The sequence below is a fragment of the Poecilia formosa genome, unplaced genomic scaffold (assembly GCF_000485575.1).
Source record: "Poecilia formosa unplaced genomic scaffold, Poecilia_formosa-5.1.2 Scaffold350, whole genome shotgun sequence".
Taxonomy (NCBI): domain Eukaryota; kingdom Metazoa; phylum Chordata; class Actinopteri; order Cyprinodontiformes; family Poeciliidae; genus Poecilia; species Poecilia formosa.
In genome coordinates this window covers 370,199-394,479 of record NW_006800289.1, presented here as the reverse complement: position 1 = coordinate 394,479, position 24,281 = coordinate 370,199, and the positions used below count along the sequence as shown (strand labels likewise).

The following is a 24,281-nucleotide window of genomic DNA, read 5'->3' as shown; positions in this document are numbered from 1 at the left end:
CGCTCAGTTCTTTAAATCAGTTCTTTAAATTCAGTTTGTTTTGTTTCTTCTTCTTCTTCTCTCATTCAGGCCTGGGTCCCTCCCCGCTCCATCAGACCCTCCCCCCGGGCTACCCGCCCTCCCTGCCGGGCTCCATGCCTCCTCCCTACCAGTTCGCCAGGGACCCGCAGTCTGGCCAGCTAATCGTCATCCCTACTGAACACCTGCCGCATTACGGTATGAAAGCTGCCGCCCGTCTCCGAGAGCGCTCCAACATATGACGGCGCGATTGCACAACACGCCGGCGGCTCCTCGAATCTGACAGGAGAGCGCCGAGACGCACTGGAAACAAGAAGGTTTTTCCTCCTGGGGCAAAACAAAACGAATATCCTGTAGAAGACTGTTAGATTTCCCACATGTTCGTACTTCTGCCATTTAAACGTGTAAATATTGAACTCGTTCAGGAAATGTTTGGCTTCACATATTGATCAGTTTCATGCTTTTTAAGAAGTTAAGATTTTTATGAAAAAGTTGGGCTTAGAGATGAAAGCAGGAGGCTTTCAAATCGTTCAAACATCTTGTGATCTTTTCAAGGAGAACTTGTGGTTCCTGTGAAATCTAGTAAGGAGTCGGGTTTGATTTTAGGATTTTCAAGGGCTTTGTATGGAAAAAGTGAGCAAGGAAAAATGTTTATTTCCAGGCTTTATTTAAGTTTTCATCATCTAAATGTTGTTTTCTCCTCTGTGTCCTCTCTTCTTTATGGAGAAGTTTATTCCTCTGTGTATTTATTATCCCTTTTCCCTCCTTTCTCTCTTGTGGCCAGACTCCCTCCCATCCTTGGTCTTCTTTCTTTTTTGAAGAAATCCTTCCTTCATCCTTCCTTACTTTCTTTCTGCCTTCCTTTTCTCTTTCTGTCTTTGCTACAACGTATTCCTCCACAGGTTTAACTCTCTTAAAACAACCTTTTCCACCAAAAAATGGGAAAATTGATCTTTATCTATTTAGTTTTTTAAATGTGTCTTGATTTGAGCTGAACAAGAAAACTTAACATGGTTCTCTAGAGGGAGAATAAAAATCAGAGCTTGTTCTCCAGGAAGTACTGAATAGATCATTGCATTTTCTTAATTTATGCTCTTATTGAACAAACACTTCAGCTAAACTCATTCAGCAGATTGTCTTACCCACTTAGCTTCCAGCATTTGTGCAAATGTCTCTAAAGTTAACAGCAATCGGGCTTCTCAAAGTTTGCCGTGTTTCTCCGTGGCGCAGCAGGAGGCGACGTGCTGGAGCGCGGAGCCCCGGTGTGGCCGAGCGTGTACGGGCCGAGCAGCTCGCTGCAGCACGCGGCGCAGCTGCAGCTGCTCTCCCAGCATCAGATGCTGCGGCAGCAGGAGCTGTTCATGATCCAGCAGCACACGGCGCAGGTCCTGGAGCTGCAGAGGAACGCGCAGATCGTCGTAAGTGCAGCGTGCGTCTGCTTGCAGGAAACGTGCGTCTTTGCGCACCAAAGCGAAGTCTGTGACGGCGCACATACACACACACACATGTCAGAAATGTCTCCTCCGCTCTGTCCCAGGAGCGCCTGAAGGCCAGCGAGCACCGGCCGGAGATCGAAGACAAAGTCGACAAGCGGAACGCCGACCCAAAAACCCGACCCTCCTCCATATCCTCGCCGTCGCCCTCACCTGTGCTGCATCCTCGCAAGCCCCCTCCCCCCTCCCGATCCCCGACGCCGTCCACGTCCTCCCTCACCCCTCTGCCTCCGACCCCCTCCCCGGTGACCACCCTCAAGTCAGAGGAGGGAGGACACAGAGTCCTGTCTCACGCGCCGAAGCTCCTGCCTCACCCGACGTCTCCGCGCTCGGCCTCCCCGCCTCCGTCCTCGCCGCGGCGGCCCAAACAGGAGGAGGGCGAGGCGGGAGTGAGGGAGCAGAGGAAAAAGTCGACCTCTGCATCCTTTGGAGGCATCTACTCTGGTAAGCACCTGTACCGCTGAAACATGGCTGCCAGATATTAGGGAAATGGGTGACGACGTTTTAATGACTTTGACTCCTGGGGACAGTTTGGATTTAAAACAAAAAGAGAAATCTTCTTATGAAACTTGCTTTTGTTTTTAGTTCTTATTCTTATTATATAATTTAAGTCAGATTTCTTAATTGCTTGTGGTGTTGCTGTTCATAGTTTTGCTTATTTTACCAAAACAGGTCTCTCTCTCTCTAGTAAATGAGATTTTGGATCTCAATGAGAAAACTCAAATAAAGGTCATATAAAGAGTCTGAATGCCACAATTTAAGATTTAACCAGTTCAGGTCAAACTGTTAAACCTGGACACGCCTCGGTGAATAACATCTAAACTCGGGTTAATTATTGCTCTGAATATGTTGTTTTTTAGCAAATAGCCTTTTGAGTCTGTATACTCCTGTTAACGATTAATTGATTGCTAAATTAGTCGGCAGTTATTCAGTAAGCGATTCGTCACAATTAATCATGTCAGCCAAAACCCAAACTGGTTTGTTGTTAAAGATCTGACATATTGATGTTAGAAGGATTTATTTAGTTGCAGAGACAAACTTTGCCACTAATAATCAAAGATACGCTAAAGGAATGCTACGTTATTACATTTTAGACAATAAAATGTTTATTTTCTTATCCAAAAAAGGAATTGAATTATTTGTTTACTTGAATCATTTCATGAAATTCTAAAATTGTATGAAAAAAGGCTTAAATGGTTAAATGTAAAAATCAATGAATCGGCAAAAATAATCAGTTAATCGTCAAAGCAATCGATTAATTGTCAGAAATGATCGATTAATCAACCAGTTACTATAATAATTGTTAGTTGTAGCACTAATCTGAGCCTGTATAACTTTGACACTAAAATAATCTACAATAAATGTCGAGCGCCTGCTCTCCCATCTACTTTCTAAAACTCCATAGAAAAATGAATTCAGATGCATCAAATAAAATATGTACTGTATCTTTAAGTGTTCATAACCTTCTGACCAGATCTGTAGTTTCACAACCAAAACATGAAGAGTTTTCAGGTCTGTAGATGTGCTGATGATGTGATTGTGTTTTGCTTTGCCTCTGTTGCAGACCTGTCTCCACGTTACCCTTACCAATCCATCACTGCGCCGTTCGGATCCTTCCCGCCTTATCACGTCCCGGCATCGGCAGCTGAAAACCCAGAGGCACATCGATCCTGCTCTCCTGCTGCCGCTGATCCTTTAGCTTCGTCTCACCACCACTCCAGGCTTTTGGATGCAGAGATCAAGCCCCAGAGCCTGGAGCCCCCGAAGGCGGGGTCTTTCCTTAAACGGGAGCCCTGCGAGGAGCACCCTCAGCCGGATCTGAGCCGCACCACCGACCGGGCCGCCGAGGATGACGAGGTGGACAGGCAAGCCCCAAAAACTCCCAGTCCTCCCATTCCACCAGGTGAAAACCAGCGAGAAGTGGGGAAGGAAGAAAAGAACGACGGCGAGATTAAAACGGAAACATCGACTAACGCCTGTCAGGCGGTGAAGGCTTCACCTCCCGCTCCTGCAGAAGACGAGCCCAAACCAGAACTTATCCAGGAAGCAGAGCTGGCACCATATCACCAATCCATCTCTGCTGAGTCAGACAATCAAGAAGCGCCTCAGTTGTGCGTGTCATCAGACCAGACGGCCGTGTGCGAACAGGAGCCGCCCGACGATGCATCCGACTCCTTCCCTCCCTGCTTGGAGGAAAGTACCTGCGAACCTCCCGTCCTCATCAGCTCAGAGGACCCCATGGGGGGCATGCTGGCCCTGCTGACGGCCAGCGAGTTGGCCCAAGCCCGGCCCAGAACCCCACCCACCCTGACGCTCGAAGGCCAGGTGGAGGACCCCACCTTTGCCTCCGCCTGCAGCAGCGCCGCCGCTCTGGAGATGGTGGCTCTGGAAGGCATGGCCCTCCTCAGCCAGATGGCTCAAAACGAGGCGGAGCTCGTTTTCCACACGCAAGGTAAGCGGTCGCCATCGACACTCCGAAGGTGGAGACGCAACAATCAATCCACTAGAAAGCAGATGATTTCACTTCATTGGCAGCTCAAATACTTAATAAACTGCTTTATTGCTTTATTTTGGCAAAGAGACCAAATGAACTAACATGTTGTTGAAATTGGCAAGGAAATTGTTTCTGCTAATATAAAACAGGTTAACAGATAAATTTAAACCTTTTGAGCCCACAATTTATTAAACATGCTGGAATAACAATAATATAAAAGTCAAAATATTTACAGGGTGTCTTTAAATGTTTTAAATTTTACAAATAAGGCATTTGTAAAATGCCTTATTTTACAAATAAAATAAGGCATAAATTTGTCACAATATTTGTAAATTGGCCTTAAATACGTTAATCATAGTGCTTAAATTTTCATGTGACATGACTTTTTAATCTCATATTCTATGTAGTTTATTTTTTGTGAGACTTTCTTGTCAGGCAAAATCTTGAGTCACACGCAGACGTCTTCGTTACATTCTGGGACTCAATGCGTTTGACGTTGCCGCTAATTAGCTGCTAACGTAAACTCACAAGCTAGCTAGCTTCTTTGAGTCCATCATTGGTCAGTGTACATTTTTTGGCTCAACGATGTTTGTCTTTGCCACCGGCTCATTTTTCCAACCCATTCAATGATGCGTCATTGTGGGCATAAAAGCTTGGCAATGCTGTATAAAATATGCAATTTTCTTTTGTGTATTTTGTCATGATGCAGGTCTTAAATTTCATCCATAATGGTCTTAAAATGTCTTACATTTTAATTGGTGAAACCTGTGGAAACTGGTTTAAATTATGTATTTGAACATGTTTTAAATCGACCAGGAAGAAACCTGGTCGGTTCATCTCAACGTCATTCTGTCGGGTTTCTTCTTCTCTTCCTCTAATATTCTAACGCTGTGCGCTTTTTCCTCCCAGATCTCACATTAGACAGTCTGGACTGTCTTCTTGAAGCGAGCAGACACGTTCTACTGGAGGCAATAGAAAAGCAGTCCCACATCGATCTGCCAAGAACTCTGGACCCCGACAAGAAGTACAGCTGGAGGCAGAGGAAGGAAGAGCCGGTAAGACGAAGAATCAGGAATGCGCGTCGGTCAACGAAGCCTCGGCGGCGGGACCCTCATGTTTGCCTCTTCTGTTTCGCTGCAGCTGTACAGCAAGATGGCGGTGGACATGTTGGACGCCGTGGAGGTGGAATACCGCGTCCGCCTGGCCGAGTTGCAGAAGACGTACAAGGAGAAGCAAAGGCAGATGAGCAAACTGCAGCGGCGCAGGGACAAGAGGTCAGCGCTTACGCTAAGAGAACCTCAAGACGAATTAATCACGGTGCTCGACACCCTGCGCCGTAACTTAGATCTAACTTTCTTCTGGTCAACGTCAGAGAGAGGCAGCAGCAGGAGGATGAGAGGAGGAGTCTGACCAGGCGTGGCAGAGGAAGACCCAGGAAAAGGAAACATCTGCCCACACCTACCAAACAGGACAGCAGGCCTGGAAAGTGAGGGGGTTCACTTTTTTTACATTTCACTCATTTACACCATTTTTGCTGCTTGCTTGAAAGTGTGTATCCGTCTGCCAGGGCGGGTCGAACAGTGCAATACTCTGAGGACTCTGAAGCCGGGGATGGACAGAGGAAGAGGTTCCGACTGTCCAGAGACAACGAGGACACAGAAACCGGAACTGGAGGAGAGAAGAAGAAGAAAAGGAAGAAGAAGAGCTGGAACGACCAGGAGCCGTCCAGCGCTCACGTTCTCGAGGTAGGTCACCCGAGATTCAGCAGAGTCTGCGGAGCATTGTTCTGGTTAGTGACCCATCTGGTGGCGTTTGTAGGTCATGAAAGCGAAGCGCGGTCACCTGTGTGAGCAGGAGCAGCTGGCCTCCGACCTCGACAGGGCGCTGTCACTCTCGCAGCTCGGCTCCCTCGGTGGCCCTCGCAAGCTCGCCTCAGGCTCCAGGTCGGACAAGTCAAAGGGCCGATGCTCGGAAAGCGGGCTGAAGGAGCGAGGCGCTCACTCCTCCGTCAAAGCCGGGAAGCTCAAGATGGCCGCCAAAGCTTCAGCTGCCGAGACCGTCCGAAAGGTGAAAGGTCAGAAGAAGTCCATGTTTTCTCCGGTGAGATCGGAGATCAGCAGCTGCTCCAACAGTGAGTACCTGGAGAGGAAGCAGATGTGGTTGATTCACAAAATGTCTTCTGCAGAGATGCCTGGGTTTAACGGCGCTTTGATGGCACGTTTTCTCACGCTGCAGACAAACTTCACTGATGATGATAGAACGGGGTTACAGGGGCAGGAGCCCAGGGCCCAAAGAAAACTGAGCATGTTTTACAAATATTACACCTTATATTAAAGTCATGGGCTCATTTCGGATGTTATTTAATTTTTTTTATGAATATTTATAAATTGAAAATACACTCATATTTGAAATTATCTTTATGGGACCAATATGGACATTTTAAACTGACCGTCCATCAAAAAATGTGTAGGTCTAGAATAGGGCACTAAACTGACTCCAGCCCAGGGGCCCTTATCATTCTAGATCCAGCCCTGCCAACACAGTGATGCATCAAAAACCGTAGACTTGATGAGGTTAATATCTAGTTTCTATCGACTTTATCAAGTCTTCTTATTGAGCGTTTTGTTAGTCCTTCATCCAAGCAATGTGTTTTTAGTCAAGCAGGCTTTACGTATGACTTTATTTTATTTTTACCTTCTCGGCCTCACGGGTCGTTAACCGCACTCTCTCTGCACCAGATTCAGACTCGGAGGAGCTCGTCTCTTCTCGAGGGGGCTGGGCTCCTCACTCAGGGACGCGTCCCCACGACGGCTTGTCCAGAAAGAGGCGCTCTGCGGCGTCGCCCACCTCCCTGCTGCCCAGCCAGAAATCGTCGAGGAAGAAACACAAGCACTTGTCCCTGCTGCTGGAGGAGGCGGGCCTCAGCTCCTCCGACGACGACTCCTTCGACCAAGGTTACTGACCAAATCTTACAGCTTCACTGCCGAGTCAAGCGGTTGTGTGTCTGTGAGGCTAAGCTAGCTCCTGTCAGACTGTGCGTTAGCTGCACCATCCCTACCTCTCTCGCTGCTGGCTTTTTCCTGCAAAAGTTAGTTTTTTTTTTTACTTTGTTTTGTTTTTTCTGAAGAGTTGACCTATTCCTATGGAGATTTTTTATTGCCATAAGTGTTTTCTTTTGTAGCATTTGTACAAATCATGTGAATTGTGAGATCTTTTTTTTTCCTCCCACAAAACTTGTATCGCAAGTTTGATATTTCTAAGCTTTATTAAAGGTGTTGATTTGATTGGTACAGATTGCAAAGTGCTGTGGTCCTTGTGTCCGCTTCATCTTGTTGTGTCTGTCAGTCTGTCCGGCTGCCACTGCACCTCACACATCCGTTAGAAGGCTCCATTTGTCAAATATCCCTTCGCTTCTCGAAGATTCGCTTGGAGAGCACGTCAGGAAGTTGAGCGTAGCGCTAGCTTAATTCCTGGGTTTTTCTTTTTGTCACCATAAGGCAGATTAGTGATACTTTCTGTTAAATGTTTCCAGGTGATGTGAACAGGGTTGAGATTTGAGGGATATTTGGACAATCGAGCTCCTCCTGTGTGTCTACTAAACCTTCAAATAACCCTTTTCCCTGCTCTCTCTCAGACACCTTGCTCTGTCCTCTCACTGTCCCCCTCTCATCCTTGACCCCCCGACCCCCACTTTATTTCCCTTCCCATGATGCTTTGAGTGTCTCTCAGCCTGTTCCATGTGCTTGTGCTGCCGCCGCTGCAACTTTACAGAGGCTTGGCCAGGACTAGCGCGGCCTTGAGCCTACACTACCTCGCTACGGCGACCCTACGCTGTGGCTAAGGCTTTGCTTTTAAAGCTAGTCTGCGCTAAGGCTCGGCCGCGCTCCCATCGCTGCCCCGCCCCGCCCTGCCTGAGGCCACACCCCTGTCACCTGCTCTGTAAGTAGGAAGTGCCCCTCCCTCCATTTTTTTCATTGATTTTATTTATTGAACACTAACATGACGTGCGGAAATTGAGCTACATTCACAGAACTTTAACTTTTATCTTGTTTTTTTGGGGGGTTTTTTGTTTATTTTCTCGCGAATTTGAAGCTTTCCAAAGGTAGCCATGGTTACTTACCCACACTTCCCCAACGCTGACTCCTCTTGACTTAAAAGTTTAAAGGAGGGGCGTTACGTGTTGGAATGGAGGACGGTAACCATGGTGGCTCAAATCACAAAGGAGCGTATTATTACCAAAGGGGCCTCACAGGGCTGTCCTCTCAGTGCCTGCTTGTTGCAAACGCCTGTCTGCTACCGTTAACACACCGTGGATTCACAGTACAGCAAAATTGGGCAATTTCCTCGAAAATAATGTAGTTGCCAAAAAAAAGAAAAATTCATACTGCTTGACTTTTTTATTTACATTTTGTCTTGTTGCAACCCACAAAATTCAATGTATTGATATGTAAATTTATAGACCAATACAAAGGAGCTCCTAACTGACTGAAATAAAAATTTCGACACACAAAAAATGAGTCGCTGAAAAGCAACACTTCAGATCAGTCTGACCACACTATACTCAGTGATACATGGTGGGGGAAGCATCATGCTGTGGGAAATTTTCTTAGCCACGCTAAGAAAAATGTAAAAAAAAATTGTAATATTAAGACTCATTATAACTTTATTCTCGTAATACTATTTTATTCTGGCGATACTATGACTTCCTTATCATACGAGCTTATTCTCATAATATTTTATTAGTACAACTTTATTTTAATTTTTTTTTTTTACCATGGCCCTAATATGTTGTTGTAATGCAAAACTGAAGTTGAATGTTTTTTCTTTTTTTTCTCTCTTTTAGAAATCAAAATCTGAAAATTGTTTATAGTCCAACTTTGCCTTTTGGGTTTTTTATTTCTTAAAACTATAATTCACTGCAGCTTCCAGAGTCTGACATTTGCACCCCGTTTTCTTTGCTCAGTCAAATTGATCAAGGTTTAATTGTTGAACCACATTTTCAATTACACTCAGGTCTGGACTTTGACTGGGCCAATCCTAACATGCTATGAACTTAACTGTTCCAATATAACTCTGGTTCTATGTTTATGGTTATTGTCCAGCTTGACAGCGTAACCTTCCATCTTCCCATCAACACTAACTAGTCCCTGTTGAGTAGAGCATCCCCACAGCATGATACTATCACAGCTATGCTTCACCATGGCGATGGTGTTTTGGTTTTATGTGACCAGAGGAATTACCACGACAAACTAAATTCATTCAATAATGGTTTCATTATGACTATGATTTGATAGTCCATAACTAACAAATACTTTACATATTTAGATTGTTTAAGATTTGTAAAGCTTGGGGCTCCATGTGATGGTCTGTCGCATAAAATCTCAATAAAGTCATTTGATTTTTGTGGTTGTAACGGCGGGGAAATGTGTAAAAGGTGCATTCAGGGAGCATGAATAGATTTCAAAGTGTTTCATTTTAAACTGTAGTGAGAAAAAGAAGGAAAGAAAAATCCTGTTCAGAAACGGTTTTCCCAGTCTGCTCTGTGTTAATAATGGAACATTAAGCCTTCATGTACTGTGCATCCACCCTCACTGTTAACTCTCTAACCCCTGAGGAGAAGCTCCTCCTGCTCATCTGCTGCTCTGGACCTAACCGCTAACTTCCAGCAACACACAGCCTAACCAGCAGAATGCCACAGTGTGTGTCCGTCTCTGCCTCTCTCTGTGCTCTGCCGGGTTTGTCGGACTTTAAAAATGGAGGGTTTTTATTTTTCCTCCTTCACCCTCATTAATACAAAATCTCCAAGGCCAGGCTTTCGACTCACCTCCTACCCCCTCACACCCCCCCAGTCTTTGCAGATGTGTGTCTGGTTGTGTTGCTCACGCCTCGTGCATGGTGGTGGTTTTTCTCCAAGCTCTGTGTTTCTGTGCAGCTTTACGGCGTGAAGGGAGGCTGCAGTGCGTTTGGACCTTGTATCTTCACCTTCAGGAGTGTGTGTGTGTGTGTGTGAGAGAGAGAGTGACTTCATAGATGCATTGTTCTTGAGATCGCACCTAGTTTAGTTTAGTATATTCTCTGCATTTCGTAGTCTTTAGAAACAACACGAAGTGAGAGATGAATCGCAGACGGATGCTGCGAGCCGTCTCCATGCCTGCGCTCACAGCTTTCTCTCTCCCACACAGAGACCTCAGAGGATGAAGAAGAGGACGAGTCGGATTCGGACGACGATGACGACGATGAGGACGATGGCGGCTGTGAGGAGAGCGGACTGGGTCTGCTGGCCAGGTTTGCAGCCAGCGCCCTCCCCGTCAGCCCGCCCCCATTGAGCCTCCTCCATGACGGGAAACACTGCAGCAGCAGGCAGAGCACGCTGGGTAAACCCAAACACACACAAACGATCCGAGTTCTGACTCGGATAAGTTCTAGATCAGCATTCCTAATTGGATGATTTCTTTCAGATTTACTGTACCGTTAAAAACTGTAAACTTCTGTGTGTTTCGGGGGGATTTTATGTAGCAGACCGGTGGCTCCTAAAAACTTTGACCTAAAAAATCTTCTAGCTTAAACAGTTTTACAAGACTTTTTTAATACAATACATGCACAAATAATGGAATAAGGTTATTACTTCCAAACTGTGTGCTTTATTGACATCATATTCCATTAAAAATTGAATGTTCAAGTGAAGAACATATATTAAATCTTTTACTTATATGCAAGAGTAGAGATGCACCAATATGAATATTTGGGCCAATCTCGATATCCGATATTAATATCACTATTAAGGCAAATAACCAATATTTATCAATATTGTAAATGTTTTATACAACTACTCTTTCAACAACTTGAAAAAAGCATTCACATCGCCAACTTCACTAATGGTTCTCTGCTTTAGTTAAACTACCCACAATCCTTTGCTGCTTCTCTATCACTTTCACACGTCAAACCTCCTCCCCTTCATAAATAAGCAGCAGCAAGATGAAAATAAATATCGGTTGTTAATATTCTGCCAAGTTTATATTTATTGGGCCAATGCCAACATGTTAAACAATGACTAATACCGATACCAATATTAGTGCCAACATATTGTGCATCCTTATGTAAAAGTGTAACAACGTTTTACATTTTGAATACATATAGAAATTGTATATGTAGAAACCAATAAGCTAATTTGTTCCATGTTATTTTTGTGGCATTAAACAAATTTTGCTGAACTCTATTTTATGTTTTGGATCTTAAAGAATTTATAGATTTCATAAAAAATATTGTTCAGCAAGTAAAACATTTTTCGTTTTAAATTTAATAAATTTCATGGCCTGTGAGTAGTTTATATTTGCAAATTTAAGCAGAGCTATATTTGAAATGTGCAGGTCAAAGAATGGCCCAGTCAAAGTCCAGGCCTAAAACCAACTGAGAATGCTTTCCATCACATTTTCTCCATCAGGTTCGCCAGAGCGTGAGTGGTCCGATTCCGGCTCGGACTTGAGGCAGAGGAAGTTCCCCTCCCTCCTGCATGGGCGGCGCTCCGCCCCTGAGCTGCCCCTCCTGCCGCCGGCGACCCGCCGAGGCGACCAGCCCAGCCCCACCAAGCGAGACGAAGCGCTGCCGGCCAAGCGAAAGCCTCTGACGAAAGCCCGCCCCTCGCCTCGATCTCCGCGGAGATTCAGCTTCGACCTCTCCGCCGGCGTCGGGGGCTTCAGCGAGGACGAGGGCTGGAACCGGCGGCGCAGCGAACGGATCTTCCTCCATGACGCCAGTCAGATGTCCGTGTCGACGTCTTCCTCCACCAGCCAGAGCTCCTCGTCCTCCGCCTCAGCTCCGCCTCTCACCCCGAAGCCGTCCTCCAAACCAAAAACCACTCCGGCGGTCCGAGAGGGAAAAGACGTGATAAAAGTACGTCAGTTGTTTCTCAACCGCTATGAATTGGTGCAGAAAAGCTTCTGTGGCTATTTTTAGTCCAGTGGAATCAGTTCAATTTATGAACAAGATTTAATTTTCAGCATTTTCAGCTGGTGAAACTTTCACACTGCACTGTGTCAAACGAGTCAAACCGTTTGAAAATCTTCTTCAGCGCCTCGCCTCTGGTGGCGCTGCACCCAGAGCAACTGAAGGAAGCTGCACAGAAACCTCTGAAGAAGACACTGAGCGCAGCTTCCTTTTTCACAAAATGTACACAAGAGGATGGAGTAGCATCAGATTTTAGCGGTTGAAGAGTTTCTCTTTTGTCTTTGGTTAAAGATCACGAGCCGTTTCTCCTTCCAGTGCTAGACTCGTTTGTTTAGGTTATTTTTACCCAGAATGCTCTGCACTATAGTCACCATCCACATATTCATTCGAACCCCATCAGAGTTCACTTCAACTGAGACCCAGCTGTTCAGGCAGACCAGAGCTCACCTTTTTTGACCCACATCAGGGTTGGAGGCGGACTGTAATGCATGGCATTCTGGGTAAATACGACGCGTGTGTCCAGTGCCAGCGGGAGAAATGACTTGTAGTCTTTTTTTCAACGACAAAAGTGAAATCCTACTACCGCTAAAATCTGATGCTACTCCATTTTTGTTTCCATTTTGTGAAGGGAAGTTGCGCTCGTGTCTTCTTCAGAGGGTTTGGTGTTGTTTCCTTCAGGGAAACGGGTTTTTAAAGAGTTTGGATCGTTTGACCCAGTTCAGTGGGAAAGCAAACCGCAGCAGCTGAAGACGTAGCAAATGCTGCAACTTTGTTCCCTAGTTGAAGCGAGTCTACCGGACTGTCAGGTGTGAAAACACCTGGCTGAATAAAAGAAGTCTTCTTCTCCTTCATCTTCCCCGTCTTTTCCTCCAGCCTCAAACTCTGCATCCTTTTCTCCTCTCTTGACATTTTTTTCTGAGTGAGCGTGTCGGAGTGCCAGCTGGGTTTCTCTGTGCTCCAGCTCTCTCCTGCTGTCTGCGTCGTGTTGTTGACGAGAGAGGACAACTGCAGGCGGTCTGGGAACTTTTTCACCCTCAGTCTGCGTGTTAAGATGGAAATCTGTCCAGAAGACGCTAGCTGCTGTTTTTCTATTCAGACACATTCCTCATTTCTTTACGTTTCCTCTCTTCAAACAGAAAAAGAAGCAGAAGGATCCTTCTGTGCCGGTCAGCCCGTCCACTTTGTGCAGTCCGGTCTCTGATGGGCCAGCGCCTCTAAGCCCGGCGCATAAAAGCCAATCTAAAGGCAAAAACAAAGCAAGAGAGGTCAGTAAGGCGGGGGGGGATTTGTTGCTACACTTCAAAAATATAAATCTTGCCAAGTATTTTTTTGTCTAGTTTTTTACTGCAAGTATCTTAGTACACTTGAAATAAAACAAAACTAGCTCAGCAGTAGCGTTTCAGCAAGATGTAGGATATTTTTTAAGTCAATACTTTTGTAATATTGATGAAAAAGTGCTGGTTCCACTGGCAGTTTATTTCACTTCTTTTTTTTTTTAATCAATCAGGAATTATTGATTTAAAACAAGCCCCTATTTCTTGGTGAAATGTTACTTATAAGCTTTTTCAAATGTGCTAAGATATTTACTCTGGAAACTGGGCCTGGTAAGACTTTCTGTTTTTACGGCGCATTCAGATCGTAATTTGTGCAGCAGAAAATGTTGCTGCAATTTGACGTGGGCTATTTTGTCCTGAGCTGAAACGGTTGCTTTTCTTCTTCACCTTGAGTGTATTGTCTGTGGGTTTTTCCGAATGCTAACGAATCACCGGGGTCTCCTCGCAGCCGTCCAGGGGCGCCGTGAGCCGGCTAATGGAGAGCATGGCGGCGGACGAAGACTTCGAGCCGAACCAGGACAGCAGCTTCAGCGAAGACGAGCTTCTCCCGCCACGAAAAAACAGCAGCGTCTCCGAGAGGTCGTCCACACCCGGTCAGCATCCGCGCAAACACACGCCGTCCGCTGCCGGAGCGAGAGGAGAAAAGCGCGCTAACGCTAACGGCTGCTTTGTTTTTGCCGTGTTCAGCTCCGGTGCAGTGCGTGTTGGATAAGGACTCCCTGGTGGACGGACTCAGAGTTCTGATCCCGATGGACGACCAGCTTCTCTACGCAGGACACGTCAACACAGTGCACTCCCCTGACATGTGAGTGCAGCTGAAGGCTCTGAACAGATGCACCTGGTGTATCTGTTGAACTCTTCTGGTCTTCATCCCGTTAAAGTCGCTGATTGCAGTATTTCTGTGGATATTTTGTGAAAGATTTTGGGTAGTCAACACTAAAAGTACAGATAAAAATCTCACCAGTGTTGTGTTTCACCTCCAAGTCAATAATTTCAACTTTCACAGCACATTATCATTAGGTCTTGAATTTGACTAGACCATTCTAGATTATTATATTCCCACAGCATAATGCTGCCACTTCCATGTTTCACCACAGGGATGATGCGTTTAATTTGATGGACTCCATTAATTATCTGACTGCTCCAATAAACACTGGCGTTTATTTAAAGGTGCAGGAGTAAATGGGAGCTGAAAAAAGATGCACACCACACTTCAGATTTCTGTTTGTAAAAATCTCAAAACCGTTCACTTTAAATTTATGCACATTTTATGTTTGCCTGTCACTTAAAATGACAGTAAAATTCTGACTTTTTTTTGGTTGTGACATAAAAACATGTGCAAGGTGAGTAAATATTTTTGCAATTTTAAATTGTATCAGGATTTTCCTTCCATTTAACTTTTTTTTTGATAACTTTAGATTCACTTCCCACGGTGGAAGCTGCTGCTTTTCACTGCTTTTCAGTCCAAGTTGAAGTAACAAGACGACAGTTGAAACAAAAAACGACACCCTTCCGTAGCTGGTTCCCATCAGGGCAGTCAGAACCGAGATAAAGATTCAAAATCAGATTAAATAATTAAAATCCACAGCCACTGCACAGTTACCCCAACACCTCTGACCCCTTTCCTTCTTTTTTCCTCTCCTCCTGTCTGCAGATACAGCGTGGTGGTGGAGGGGGAGCGAGGCAACCGACCACACATCTACTGCTTGGAACAGCTGCTGCAGGAAGCTGTGAGTAAACCGCGGCTCTCTCTCATACGTCCGTCTGCTCCTCCACGCCGCTTCGAGGAGGTGGAGACGTGAAGAGTGTCGAACAAATGGGGGAAAAATCAGTGTCGAAATCTCACGCGTTTTCCAGATAATCGACGTAAAGCCTCCGTCCGTGCGCTACCTCCCAGAGGGCACCCGGATCGCCGCCTACTGGAGCCAGCAGTACCGCTGCCTTTACCCGGGAACCGTTGTCAACGGTGCGACCGCGGCGTTTCCTCTGCATGCATCAGTTGATGCTTCTTTATTAAACATGGCGGCAGCGATTCAGAAGATGATTTAACTTCTTTTTTTTTATCACCACTCCTCCCAAACAGGAAGCTCAGACATAGACGAGAACGACGATCTGATCACAGTTGAGTTTGACGACGGCGACACAGGACGCATCCCGCTCTCCCACATCAGGCTGCTGCCGCCGGACTACAAGATCCACTGTGAGCAAACACACAAAGCAGGTTCTTCCTCATCAAGGAAACCAACAGCAGGAATCACAAATGTGCTCCATAAGCTCAAACAAACTTGTCTCTCACAGCATTTTTTTTATTTATTTTACCTTCATTTCCCAGTAGATAACACTCAATACCCAGATATTCAAATGCAACTCTGATCTTTCTGCTTGTGTCTGCATGTGCGTTTTTCTCAAAGCCGTACCTGCCTGAGATTTTTAAAGAAATAAAATGAGTTCACAGGATAATACTGAAACATTTGGGTTCATCTCTGTTGTTGGTTTCTGCACATCAGAGGCTGAATTACTGTCTTACATTTTCAAAGCAACGTGCTTCCAGCAGGTTTTCATGATGGAACAAAATTTCCCAAAACAGCCAAACGTATCGATTCAGTCAGGAGTTTGTAGATTGAAACACGAGCTGCTCACTGCAAAAACACAAAATATTACACAGACATTTTTCCCAATGTGTAAGTAAAATAATGTCAGTGGAGCTAGTGCTTTTTCATCATTATTAAGGAATTATTTACTTAAATCAATCTCCTATTTCTTGCTGAAAAGTCATTTCTAAGTTAGGTGTGCTTACATATTTGCACTAGAAACCAGACCAAAAATAGTTGATATGATTTTTTTTTTTGTTTTGTTTCTTCTTGTAAACAATTAAAGTTTCTGTTCAAATATAAGGAGGGCACAGTTTGCGTTTTTGGAGTCAGAAGGAGAAATGGTTTTATTTTTGTTGTTTCTCAGGCGCAGAGCCGTCCCCTGCGCTGCTCGTGGCCGGCCCGTCCAGGAGGAGAGTGCGCAAATGCAGCAAGGAGGCGGGAGCAAAGCCAGAGGAGACCACACCCAGGATCAAAGGGAAACCGGGTCGCAAGCCAAAACCCAAACCAGGTAAAACCTGCTCTGTGACGTCACATGTAGCTTAGACAGCAAGGCCACCAGGGGAGTAAATGGTCTCTACAAAACGACGTTTAGCGTTAGAATTTCTCATGAATGTTAACATGAGGAAGGAGAAGGCGAGCCTAAAAACACTGATGTTTGACTTGAATGTTTTCAGCTTGATTGGCCTTTACTGGTGTTTCCATGGAGATTTGGTTGGTGGACACACCAGGCCACACTGACAACACTCTTCAGTGTGGATGTTGTTACTGATTGAAGAAAACCAGTGAGGCGTTTAAAAGAAAAAAGAAGTTGGAGGAAACGCATAGAAATGTTGTTTTGGGGGTTTATAACACACTAAAGCAGATTTTAAGTGTCAATTCAATCTTTTTCTTTTAAAATCCCCTTTTTCTTACTCAAAGTGTGACATTGCGTCTTCATCACTCACAGCGGGATTGACGGAGAAAAACCTAGAATGTTTTGATATTGAGAAAAAACTGAATCAGCTAAAATGATTCGTTTGTGAAATCGGTCACAAAGCTCTGGCTTGTGCAGTGCTTGCACATTTTTTCTCCATTATATTGCTCTTAAATACTCCCCAAATTCCATATCAAATGTTAGTGCAGTGAAACAATTCAAAAAAGTGAAGAAGAGACGTCGTATATCTGCATTAACCCTTTCATGTACAGTGGACAACTGTCTAAAGGTCATTTTCTTCTGCTTCTTGTGGATTTTTATGTTATAAATGCACACAGACAACTGAAGTGGACACTAATGCAAGAAATTATTTTTGTTAAATCCAATATGGCCGACAGACAAAAAAGCATGCCAACCGACCGGTCCCTCCTTTCACTGTAGACGACTCTTGCAGGTAAAAAATATTGTGACATCAGATAATCCCTAAAGAACAAAACTACTGATGTATTTTTCAAATAACAACTTTGTATTTGGAGAAAATTACAATTGATCACCTAAAATAAAATGAAAAAATATTTTCTTTTACAAATTTTTTTCCCTACCTTTTTTTTATGCCTTAAGAAAATCAAAAATAATTTGGAAAACAAAATCCTGTCACATAGGATCATAATTCATGCATGAAAGGGTTAATATATCTGTATTGATCCTCAGAGTAAAACTGGGCCAGAATTAACAATCGATGTCCAGCCATCTGTTCACACACTGAAGTCGGTAGAGGAACTCCATGAAACAAGAACCAGACACGTTATTTTGGATTCTGGACCACCCACTGGAGTGCCTTATTTACCCATTCACAACTCTGTTATTTTGTATATAGAAAACAAAACAATAGAAAACTCTGACTGTCCGTTTGAGGAATTTGTCACTAGCTGGAGCCAATGTGACTTGTGAGTGTCAGACGTCCCATATTTTAGCCCGTCTGTCTGTCGCCTTTGATTTCACTTTACTCTTGCTTTGTTGTTGTGTGAGGCTCAAAGTCTAAACCAGGAGCTGTAATCTGCGACACATTGCTTTTACAAATTTGCTGACCCTGGCTGTTATTTGGCCTGGTAAGCACTTCTGCAATGTAATGTTTTCATTTCAGAGATGGTTTCTTGCTGATTTGTCCTCCCTGAACTGTTGAGGAAAGAAAAAAAACAAAAACTCATGATGCCACAGAATGAAAATGTCAGCACATCCAACAGACAGCGCCGTTCAGCCTTTTTCACATTTTAACACATCACAACCACAAATTGCTATGTTATCTCTATGTATTTATGGATTAGAGCAACAAGGATGAGCTCGTAACAGCGAAGCGGCATGGGGAAAAAAATGATACGGCCTACATGCAAAACACAATCTGCTGTTTAAAACTTACACTGCTCACAAAATCCTTCCAAGAGTTGCAAATGGCTGCACTTTGGACACCCCTGTTCTACAAAGCATTGGCACAGAGGGACTAAATGCAAAGGGATATCACAATATTACAGATTTGTACTTGTAAATTAATTTAAAAAACTTGCTACGTTTTCGTTCCACTTCAGAAATATGCTTTATAACATGCAGATATATCTGTAGGACACTATAAAATATGACATCGTATTAGGGCCAGGCTAAGAAAAGAAAAATGAAATCATGGGAATAAAGTCATTAGGAGGAAAAAAGTCATAATGCAAGACAAAAGTTGTACAAGTCATATGATGAGAATAAAGTCAGTCATCACAATGGCACAAGGAAAAGTCGCAATAATATGAGAAGTCGTAATATTGCAAGGAAAAATTTATACGAGAATTAAGTCCTAATATTACGAGATTATATTATTGATAAAAAAAATTAAGGTCATCGTATTATGAGAATTAAATGATTCAATCATAAAGAAGGAGAAAAAAAAAAACTGACTGCCCAAAAAGTCATAATAATACAAGAAAAATGTTGTATGACAGTGCAATCAAAAAATTAGAATAAAGTCTTAATAATAATAGAATGAAGAAGTAATTCTATGATGACTCCTAAACAAAAATAATAAAAGACTAAAATGAGGAACGTTGAGCATCTTGTGAAGTTTCACTTTGGTATCAGTTACAAATTGGACATACTTTATCTTTTAACAATCAAATGATCAGTTCCTGTAATTTTACAACTTTCTTCTGGTATTTTTGTGTTTTTATCCTGATGATATTATAACTTTAGCTCTAGTAACTTAAAAAAAAAATCATAAAAATCAGTGTTTGGCTGTCAGAAAAAGAAAATCAAAAATCCCCCTTTCCTTTCCACTTAGACGCCTCCATAAATCAAGACGGTCAGGAGAAAGCCGATCCTCTCCCCTCCTCCGCCCAGTCCACCGAGAGACCTCCAGCTCCAGCAAAACCAGCCCAGGACAGAACCTCCTCTGTCCAGAAACCTGCTCAGGAAAAGCCCCGTCCTGCATCCCGACCCACCATGGCCACGCCAGCCAAACCCGACCGGAAGAACTCCGGTGCTTCCTCGGCGAGCAGCCCCACTCTCCCCAGTCCGGTGCCCCGGAAGAGTGGCTCGGCCCAGTCTCCCGTCTCCAAGCCGCCCCGGGTCCTCCCCTCTTCTCTCTATCCCTCCACGTATGGGAAGGTTCTGACGGTGGATCTGTACAGCGAGCCCAACTTGACCTCTTACACCAACCAGCGGCGAGACAGAGAGAGCAGCAGCTCCGTCAGCCCCACCACCAGCCGGCCGAGGCATTCCATCACCGTTTCCTCCTCTGCACCCAAACCCGCCGCTACGTCCACGCCCAGACCCGCCTCCGTCTCCTCGTCCAAAATGAAATCGGACCATCAGAGCAGATCCGGCCTCGGCTCTGGTCTGATCCCCAGCCCCATCTCCAGGCTGCCGACCAGCAAACCCAGTTCGTCGCTGACCCCCAGACCGTCGTCAGCGTCACTGACGCCAGCTGGCACGCCCAAACCCAAGCTGAAGATCCCATCATCTTCAGACCAGATTTCCTCCAGAGCCATGTCCAGGCCCAAGCCCGTCTCCGGACAGAGGAAGTCCTTGTCCGCAGAGCCCCTCGTCAAGCTGGACCACGAAGGCGTCACTTCCCCGAAAACCAAAAAGACCAAGGCTTTGATGTTGTTAGAGGGCCGCGACATCAGTCGAGACCACCCCCCTATCGCCACTTCCTCGGCCAACCAGAAGCTACTGAAGGCGAAGATGAGAGGCCCAGAGAGGGCGACCAGTCTGCCTGAGAAGGAGTCTGCCTACAAGACCTCCATCCTGGCCAAGGACCAGCTGGAGAGTCGGGGGAGTGGAGGCAGAGGACAGGAGGTGAACACTAGAGACGAGAAGGCCAAAAAAGAGGAACGAAAGGAGCTGGAGAAGAGGGAGGAGAGGAAGATGAAGGAGGAGTCTCAGAGTAGCAGCAGCTCCGAGTCAGAGGAAGAAGGCCAAAACGGGAAGGTGAAGAAGAAGAAGAAGAAATGCACCTCTAGCTGCTCGTCCTCTTCTTCGTCCTGTTCTGGCTCCTCGTCATCCTCGTCTTCTTCGTCGTCCTCGTCATCCTCGTCGTCGACTGATGACTCGTCCTGCAGCTCAGATGAGGAGAGGACCCATATGTCGCCGCCTGGACCCCTCCAGAAAACTCCTACACAGGACAAACCTAAAGACAACATCAAAGAGGAGGAGGAGGAGACGAAAGAAGAGGTGGAAATCAAAATGGAGGAGGAAGAGTTATCTCCTCACTCAGACTCTCCCTCCCCATCAAGTCCTCCAGCCGCTCCGGCTCCCAGTAAACCGACAAAGCCCGCCACGGGGAAGGGCTCCGGACAGAGGGGCCGTCCGCCAAAACCGAAGCCGAGCGGGGGAGAGGGGAAGGCGGGGAGGCCCAAGAGGAGAGAGGGGGTCCACCTGCCCACGACCAAGGAGCTGGCCAAACGTCAGAGGCTGCCCAGTGTGGAGAACAGACCCAAGATCTCTGCCTTCCTCCCAGCCAGACAGCTCTGGAAGTGGTTCGGGAAACCCACTCAGGTGAGAAGGACTAAACTTCGAGAAACAATGAAAAAGAAAGGAAAAAAAAAAAAAAAAACCCAAAGTCACATCTTTTCCGTCCTGCTGTCGTCCTCCAGAGACGCGGCATGAAGGGGAAAGCCAAGAAGCTCTTCTACAAGGCCATCATGCGTGGCCGAGAGATGATCCGCATCGGGGACTGTGCCGTGTTCCTGTCCGCCGGCCGGCCCAACTTGCCCTTCATCGGCCGCATCCAGAGCATGTGGGAGTCCTGGGGCAGCAACATGGTGGTCCGGGTCAACTGGTTCTACCATCCAGAGGAGACGAACCCTGGCAAGAAACTCACCGATAAGAAGGTTAGACCTTATGAGAAGAGGTTGTATTTTGTTCCATGGCACCATTCAAACCAGTGGTGTTACTGGTCAGATTTATTGAGATGGGCTTCGTTTTTTAAAGTGTCTGACTTTGTTTTCATCGTAGAACTGGGATCAGATGTGCGGTCAGTCTTTACCAGCGGCTCTGCACTCTTCCATCCAGAGGAAAGACTTCATGGAGGTGAGAGGAAAACAAATCCAAATATCTCTAGCTGCTTTATCCCACATACAATTATTGTTGAAGAAGGCAAAGGAGGAACTAAACGTGTGACAGATACTCAACAGAACAGAGGTCGAAATGCTAAGGCTGGAGCTAATGTGACCCTCGAACAAGAAATTAGACCAAGTTGAGAGAATCTGCAGTATTTTGTTGCAACGTGTACAAACAGGAAGTTTAACAAGTCCAGTCATTAAAACCAGTATGATCTACTACAGTATGATGATAGCCTCCTAGTTAATTGACTCGCCAGTCCTGCTAGGCTAATGCTAGCTTGTTTGCTGTCTGTTTTGATGAGAATTGCGATTAATTTGGCTGACGGCATATTTCAATACGAGTCCCATAAGTTGTGTATCGACAAAACGTATGGAAAATGTAATTTCTAGCGTTTTGTAACATTGAACATCATAAACATTAATCACTAGTGTTTCATCTGCTCTCTGAGCATTTCTCCCACGGGAGACGTGGATATGTGAGCTCACTGACAACACAGAGACAAACAGGAAGCAGCAGCAGCAGCAGCCAGTACAGTCTTTCTTTCACTGTAATCATTATTGTGAAGGGTGAAAAATGGTTGAATGTTCAGAAAAAACACAGATCTGTTGTGAGACGTGCGTTTTGAGATAGTTCATGATTGTTGAACGTTGCTTGCTCCAACGACATGAAGGTGATTTAAAACCAGAGAGTGGACCACGAAACTGTTAACAGAAGAAGAGTTCAATAAAAAGGTATTTAAATGCTGTGATTGACTCACAGTTAGGTTCAGATCAAGACAAATAATCAACTGGTTGTAAATTTAAATATTCTATAAAGTTTGTACTCCTCTGTGTTCGTTGGCGAAATGTATCTATACTCAGCAAACTTGCTTTTGATTGGCTGAATATCTATTTCATCCCAGCATTCACCACCCATCACTGCTTCTCTTTAGAGATTGGTTTAGGTTTGGCTCTTCATGTTTTCCATTTGTTCAGCGCTGTTATTTCTTTTTTCCTTTATTCTTCAGTCCTGATTCTTTGACATTTTTCTTTATCGACCTACGTGTTTTCCTTCACCAACCTCTACGTTTTGTTTGTAGTTGTCCTGAAGGCCAGACTCATCTGACTGTGTTCTACCTCTGCCTTCAAACAGCTTTGTAATCGTTTTCATTGTTTGAGTTGGCAGCTTTCTTGTCAGGACTGTTTCCCGTCTATCAGCCAACAACAGCATCAGTACACTAAGGGAAAAAAAATTGATTTTTTTTTTTTTTCAAATGATCAATTGAAAAAAAAATTTATACAGAAAAGTTAATTTGTTAGGATTAATTGTTTTATTTTTTTGGTTGGTGATTATAGTGCTGCAATAACAAAGGCTTTTGGAAAATCTTTCCTATTGCCTGCCCTCCTCTGCACGAGGCTAATGCCTAAATGCCAAATGTTTTACAGTAGCATGGAAATCGCTCCTCATTAAAACCCGTGTCTGTGTCGCAGCGCGCCCTGTACCAGTCGTCTCACAGCGACGAGAACGACGTGCAGACCATCAGCCACAAGTGTTTGGTGGTGAGCGTGGAGGAGTACGAGCAGATGATCCACACTCGCCGCTACGCTGACAGCGAGGACCTTTACTACCTGGCCGGCACCTACGAACCCACAACCGGAATGATCTTCAACACGGACGGCGTTCCGGTCATCTGCTAGACGAGCTACTGAAAACCAAATCACGACGCGACCTCACGGGGGGTTCGGCCCAATCTGCGGTCTGATCACTGATGTTAATGTTTTTTTTTTGTTTGTTTTGTTTTGTTTTTTCTGAATTGGAATCGTGACTCCATGAACTGAACCGCTCCCATACCATGATACACTTCAAAAAAAAAAAAAAAAAAGGGAGACTGTCGAGGACAGCTCTGACTACGGAGATGGGAAACACTACAGACAGTATTAAAATAAAAAAAAATGTTAAAAAAATAAAAAAAATGGACCGGTCTCCTGAAGCATTTGCACACACAGATGTGGTTATCCCACTCTGTTCATGGGGGACAAAGGCATGCTTACTTCCTATTGCGTGTAAATATCTCCCCTGCAGAAACAGACACATACTGTATGTATGCTCACAACGTGCACAAACACAATGTAAATACTTCCCCTCATGTAAGAGACGCAGGTATCTAAAGGAAAATCTAGGTGTTTTATTTTCGTGTGATAGATTTATGTCAGAGTACTTTTTTTCTGAAGAGGTAAACAGTAAAGAAGCTTTAACGAACTGTGAATGATGAAACAGGAGGGGGGCACATGCCTGTTCGCCCTGTGTGGGTGGTGGGGTAAAGCTGGTGTGATGTTGTGATTATGACGTTCCCGTGGTGATGTTACAGTCCTGTTACAGTCATATAAATGTGTGTATAGAACAGCAGGAGCAACAGACGCAAAGAAAGAAATGCACAGAGAGATGAGAGGTAGACTCCTACCGTCGCAATCCAACAGAAAGCACTTAGAAACACTTAAAAGTCTCGTTTCCTGATATTTATCCCCCCCGCAAATCCCTCGCCGTCCTCCTGACAATCGGAACTCAGGGCGAAGCGTCCCTGCGCTGTTGAAATTTGACTCCCTCGTTAACTCAGGCTAAGGAGAGGAAGAGATGCGTCTTTGAAAGCACTTCTCTTTTTTTTTTTTTTTTTTTTTGGGAGTTCTCAGTACAAATCCACACTGAAACACACTATGAAAGGAAACCAGCTGCAGTCTGAGGATCTTCTGTCACATTTGCCCGTTTTACGCCCACATTCAGCATCGCGTTTCTGCACTGCTGTAAATGAGTAGGCATGGGTCGGTATCAGATTCTCCTTGTTTAACCTTGGGCAGATAAAAAAAAACAAGGTTTCACTTTATTTAGCCCCAAAATGTAAGCAAAAAAAAAAAA

General features: G+C 44.9%; 1 protein-coding gene across 4 annotated transcripts in view; it reads left to right on the top strand.

The window, feature by feature from the left end:
- Nucleotides 1-24,281, top strand: part of tnrc18 (trinucleotide repeat containing 18) — a 59,031-nt gene extending 34,750 nt beyond the window's left edge. For 3 of the 4 annotated variants that reach the window (XM_007574361.2, XM_007574359.2, XM_016661921.1), the window contains 23 exons: nucleotides 70-216; nucleotides 1,249-1,436; nucleotides 1,556-1,955; nucleotides 3,076-3,963; nucleotides 4,915-5,060; nucleotides 5,146-5,279; nucleotides 5,378-5,491; nucleotides 5,573-5,750; nucleotides 5,824-6,136; nucleotides 6,744-6,959; nucleotides 10,188-10,379; nucleotides 11,447-11,895; nucleotides 13,086-13,214; nucleotides 13,732-13,876; nucleotides 13,971-14,088; nucleotides 14,938-15,013; nucleotides 15,141-15,249; nucleotides 15,367-15,483; nucleotides 16,242-16,385; nucleotides 19,108-20,825; nucleotides 20,924-21,160; nucleotides 21,285-21,359; nucleotides 22,862-24,281. In XM_007574361.2, coding sequence (XP_007574423.1) covers nucleotides 70-216; nucleotides 1,249-1,436; nucleotides 1,556-1,955; nucleotides 3,076-3,963; nucleotides 4,915-5,060; nucleotides 5,146-5,279; nucleotides 5,378-5,491; nucleotides 5,573-5,750; nucleotides 5,824-6,136; nucleotides 6,744-6,959; nucleotides 10,188-10,379; nucleotides 11,447-11,895; nucleotides 13,086-13,214; nucleotides 13,732-13,876; nucleotides 13,971-14,088; nucleotides 14,938-15,013; nucleotides 15,141-15,249; nucleotides 15,367-15,483; nucleotides 16,242-16,385; nucleotides 19,108-20,825; nucleotides 20,924-21,160; nucleotides 21,285-21,359; nucleotides 22,862-23,068 — 6,440 coding nt within the window. In that variant the 3' untranslated portion in view covers nucleotides 23,069-24,281. The remainder of the gene's footprint in view (nucleotides 1-69; nucleotides 217-1,248; nucleotides 1,437-1,555; nucleotides 1,956-3,075; nucleotides 3,964-4,914; nucleotides 5,061-5,145; nucleotides 5,280-5,377; nucleotides 5,492-5,572; nucleotides 5,751-5,823; nucleotides 6,137-6,743; nucleotides 6,960-10,187; nucleotides 10,380-11,446; nucleotides 11,896-13,085; nucleotides 13,215-13,731; nucleotides 13,877-13,970; nucleotides 14,089-14,937; nucleotides 15,014-15,140; nucleotides 15,250-15,366; nucleotides 15,484-16,241; nucleotides 16,386-19,107; nucleotides 20,826-20,923; nucleotides 21,161-21,284; nucleotides 21,360-22,861) is intronic. The other variant, XM_007574360.2, reaches the window with a different exon arrangement.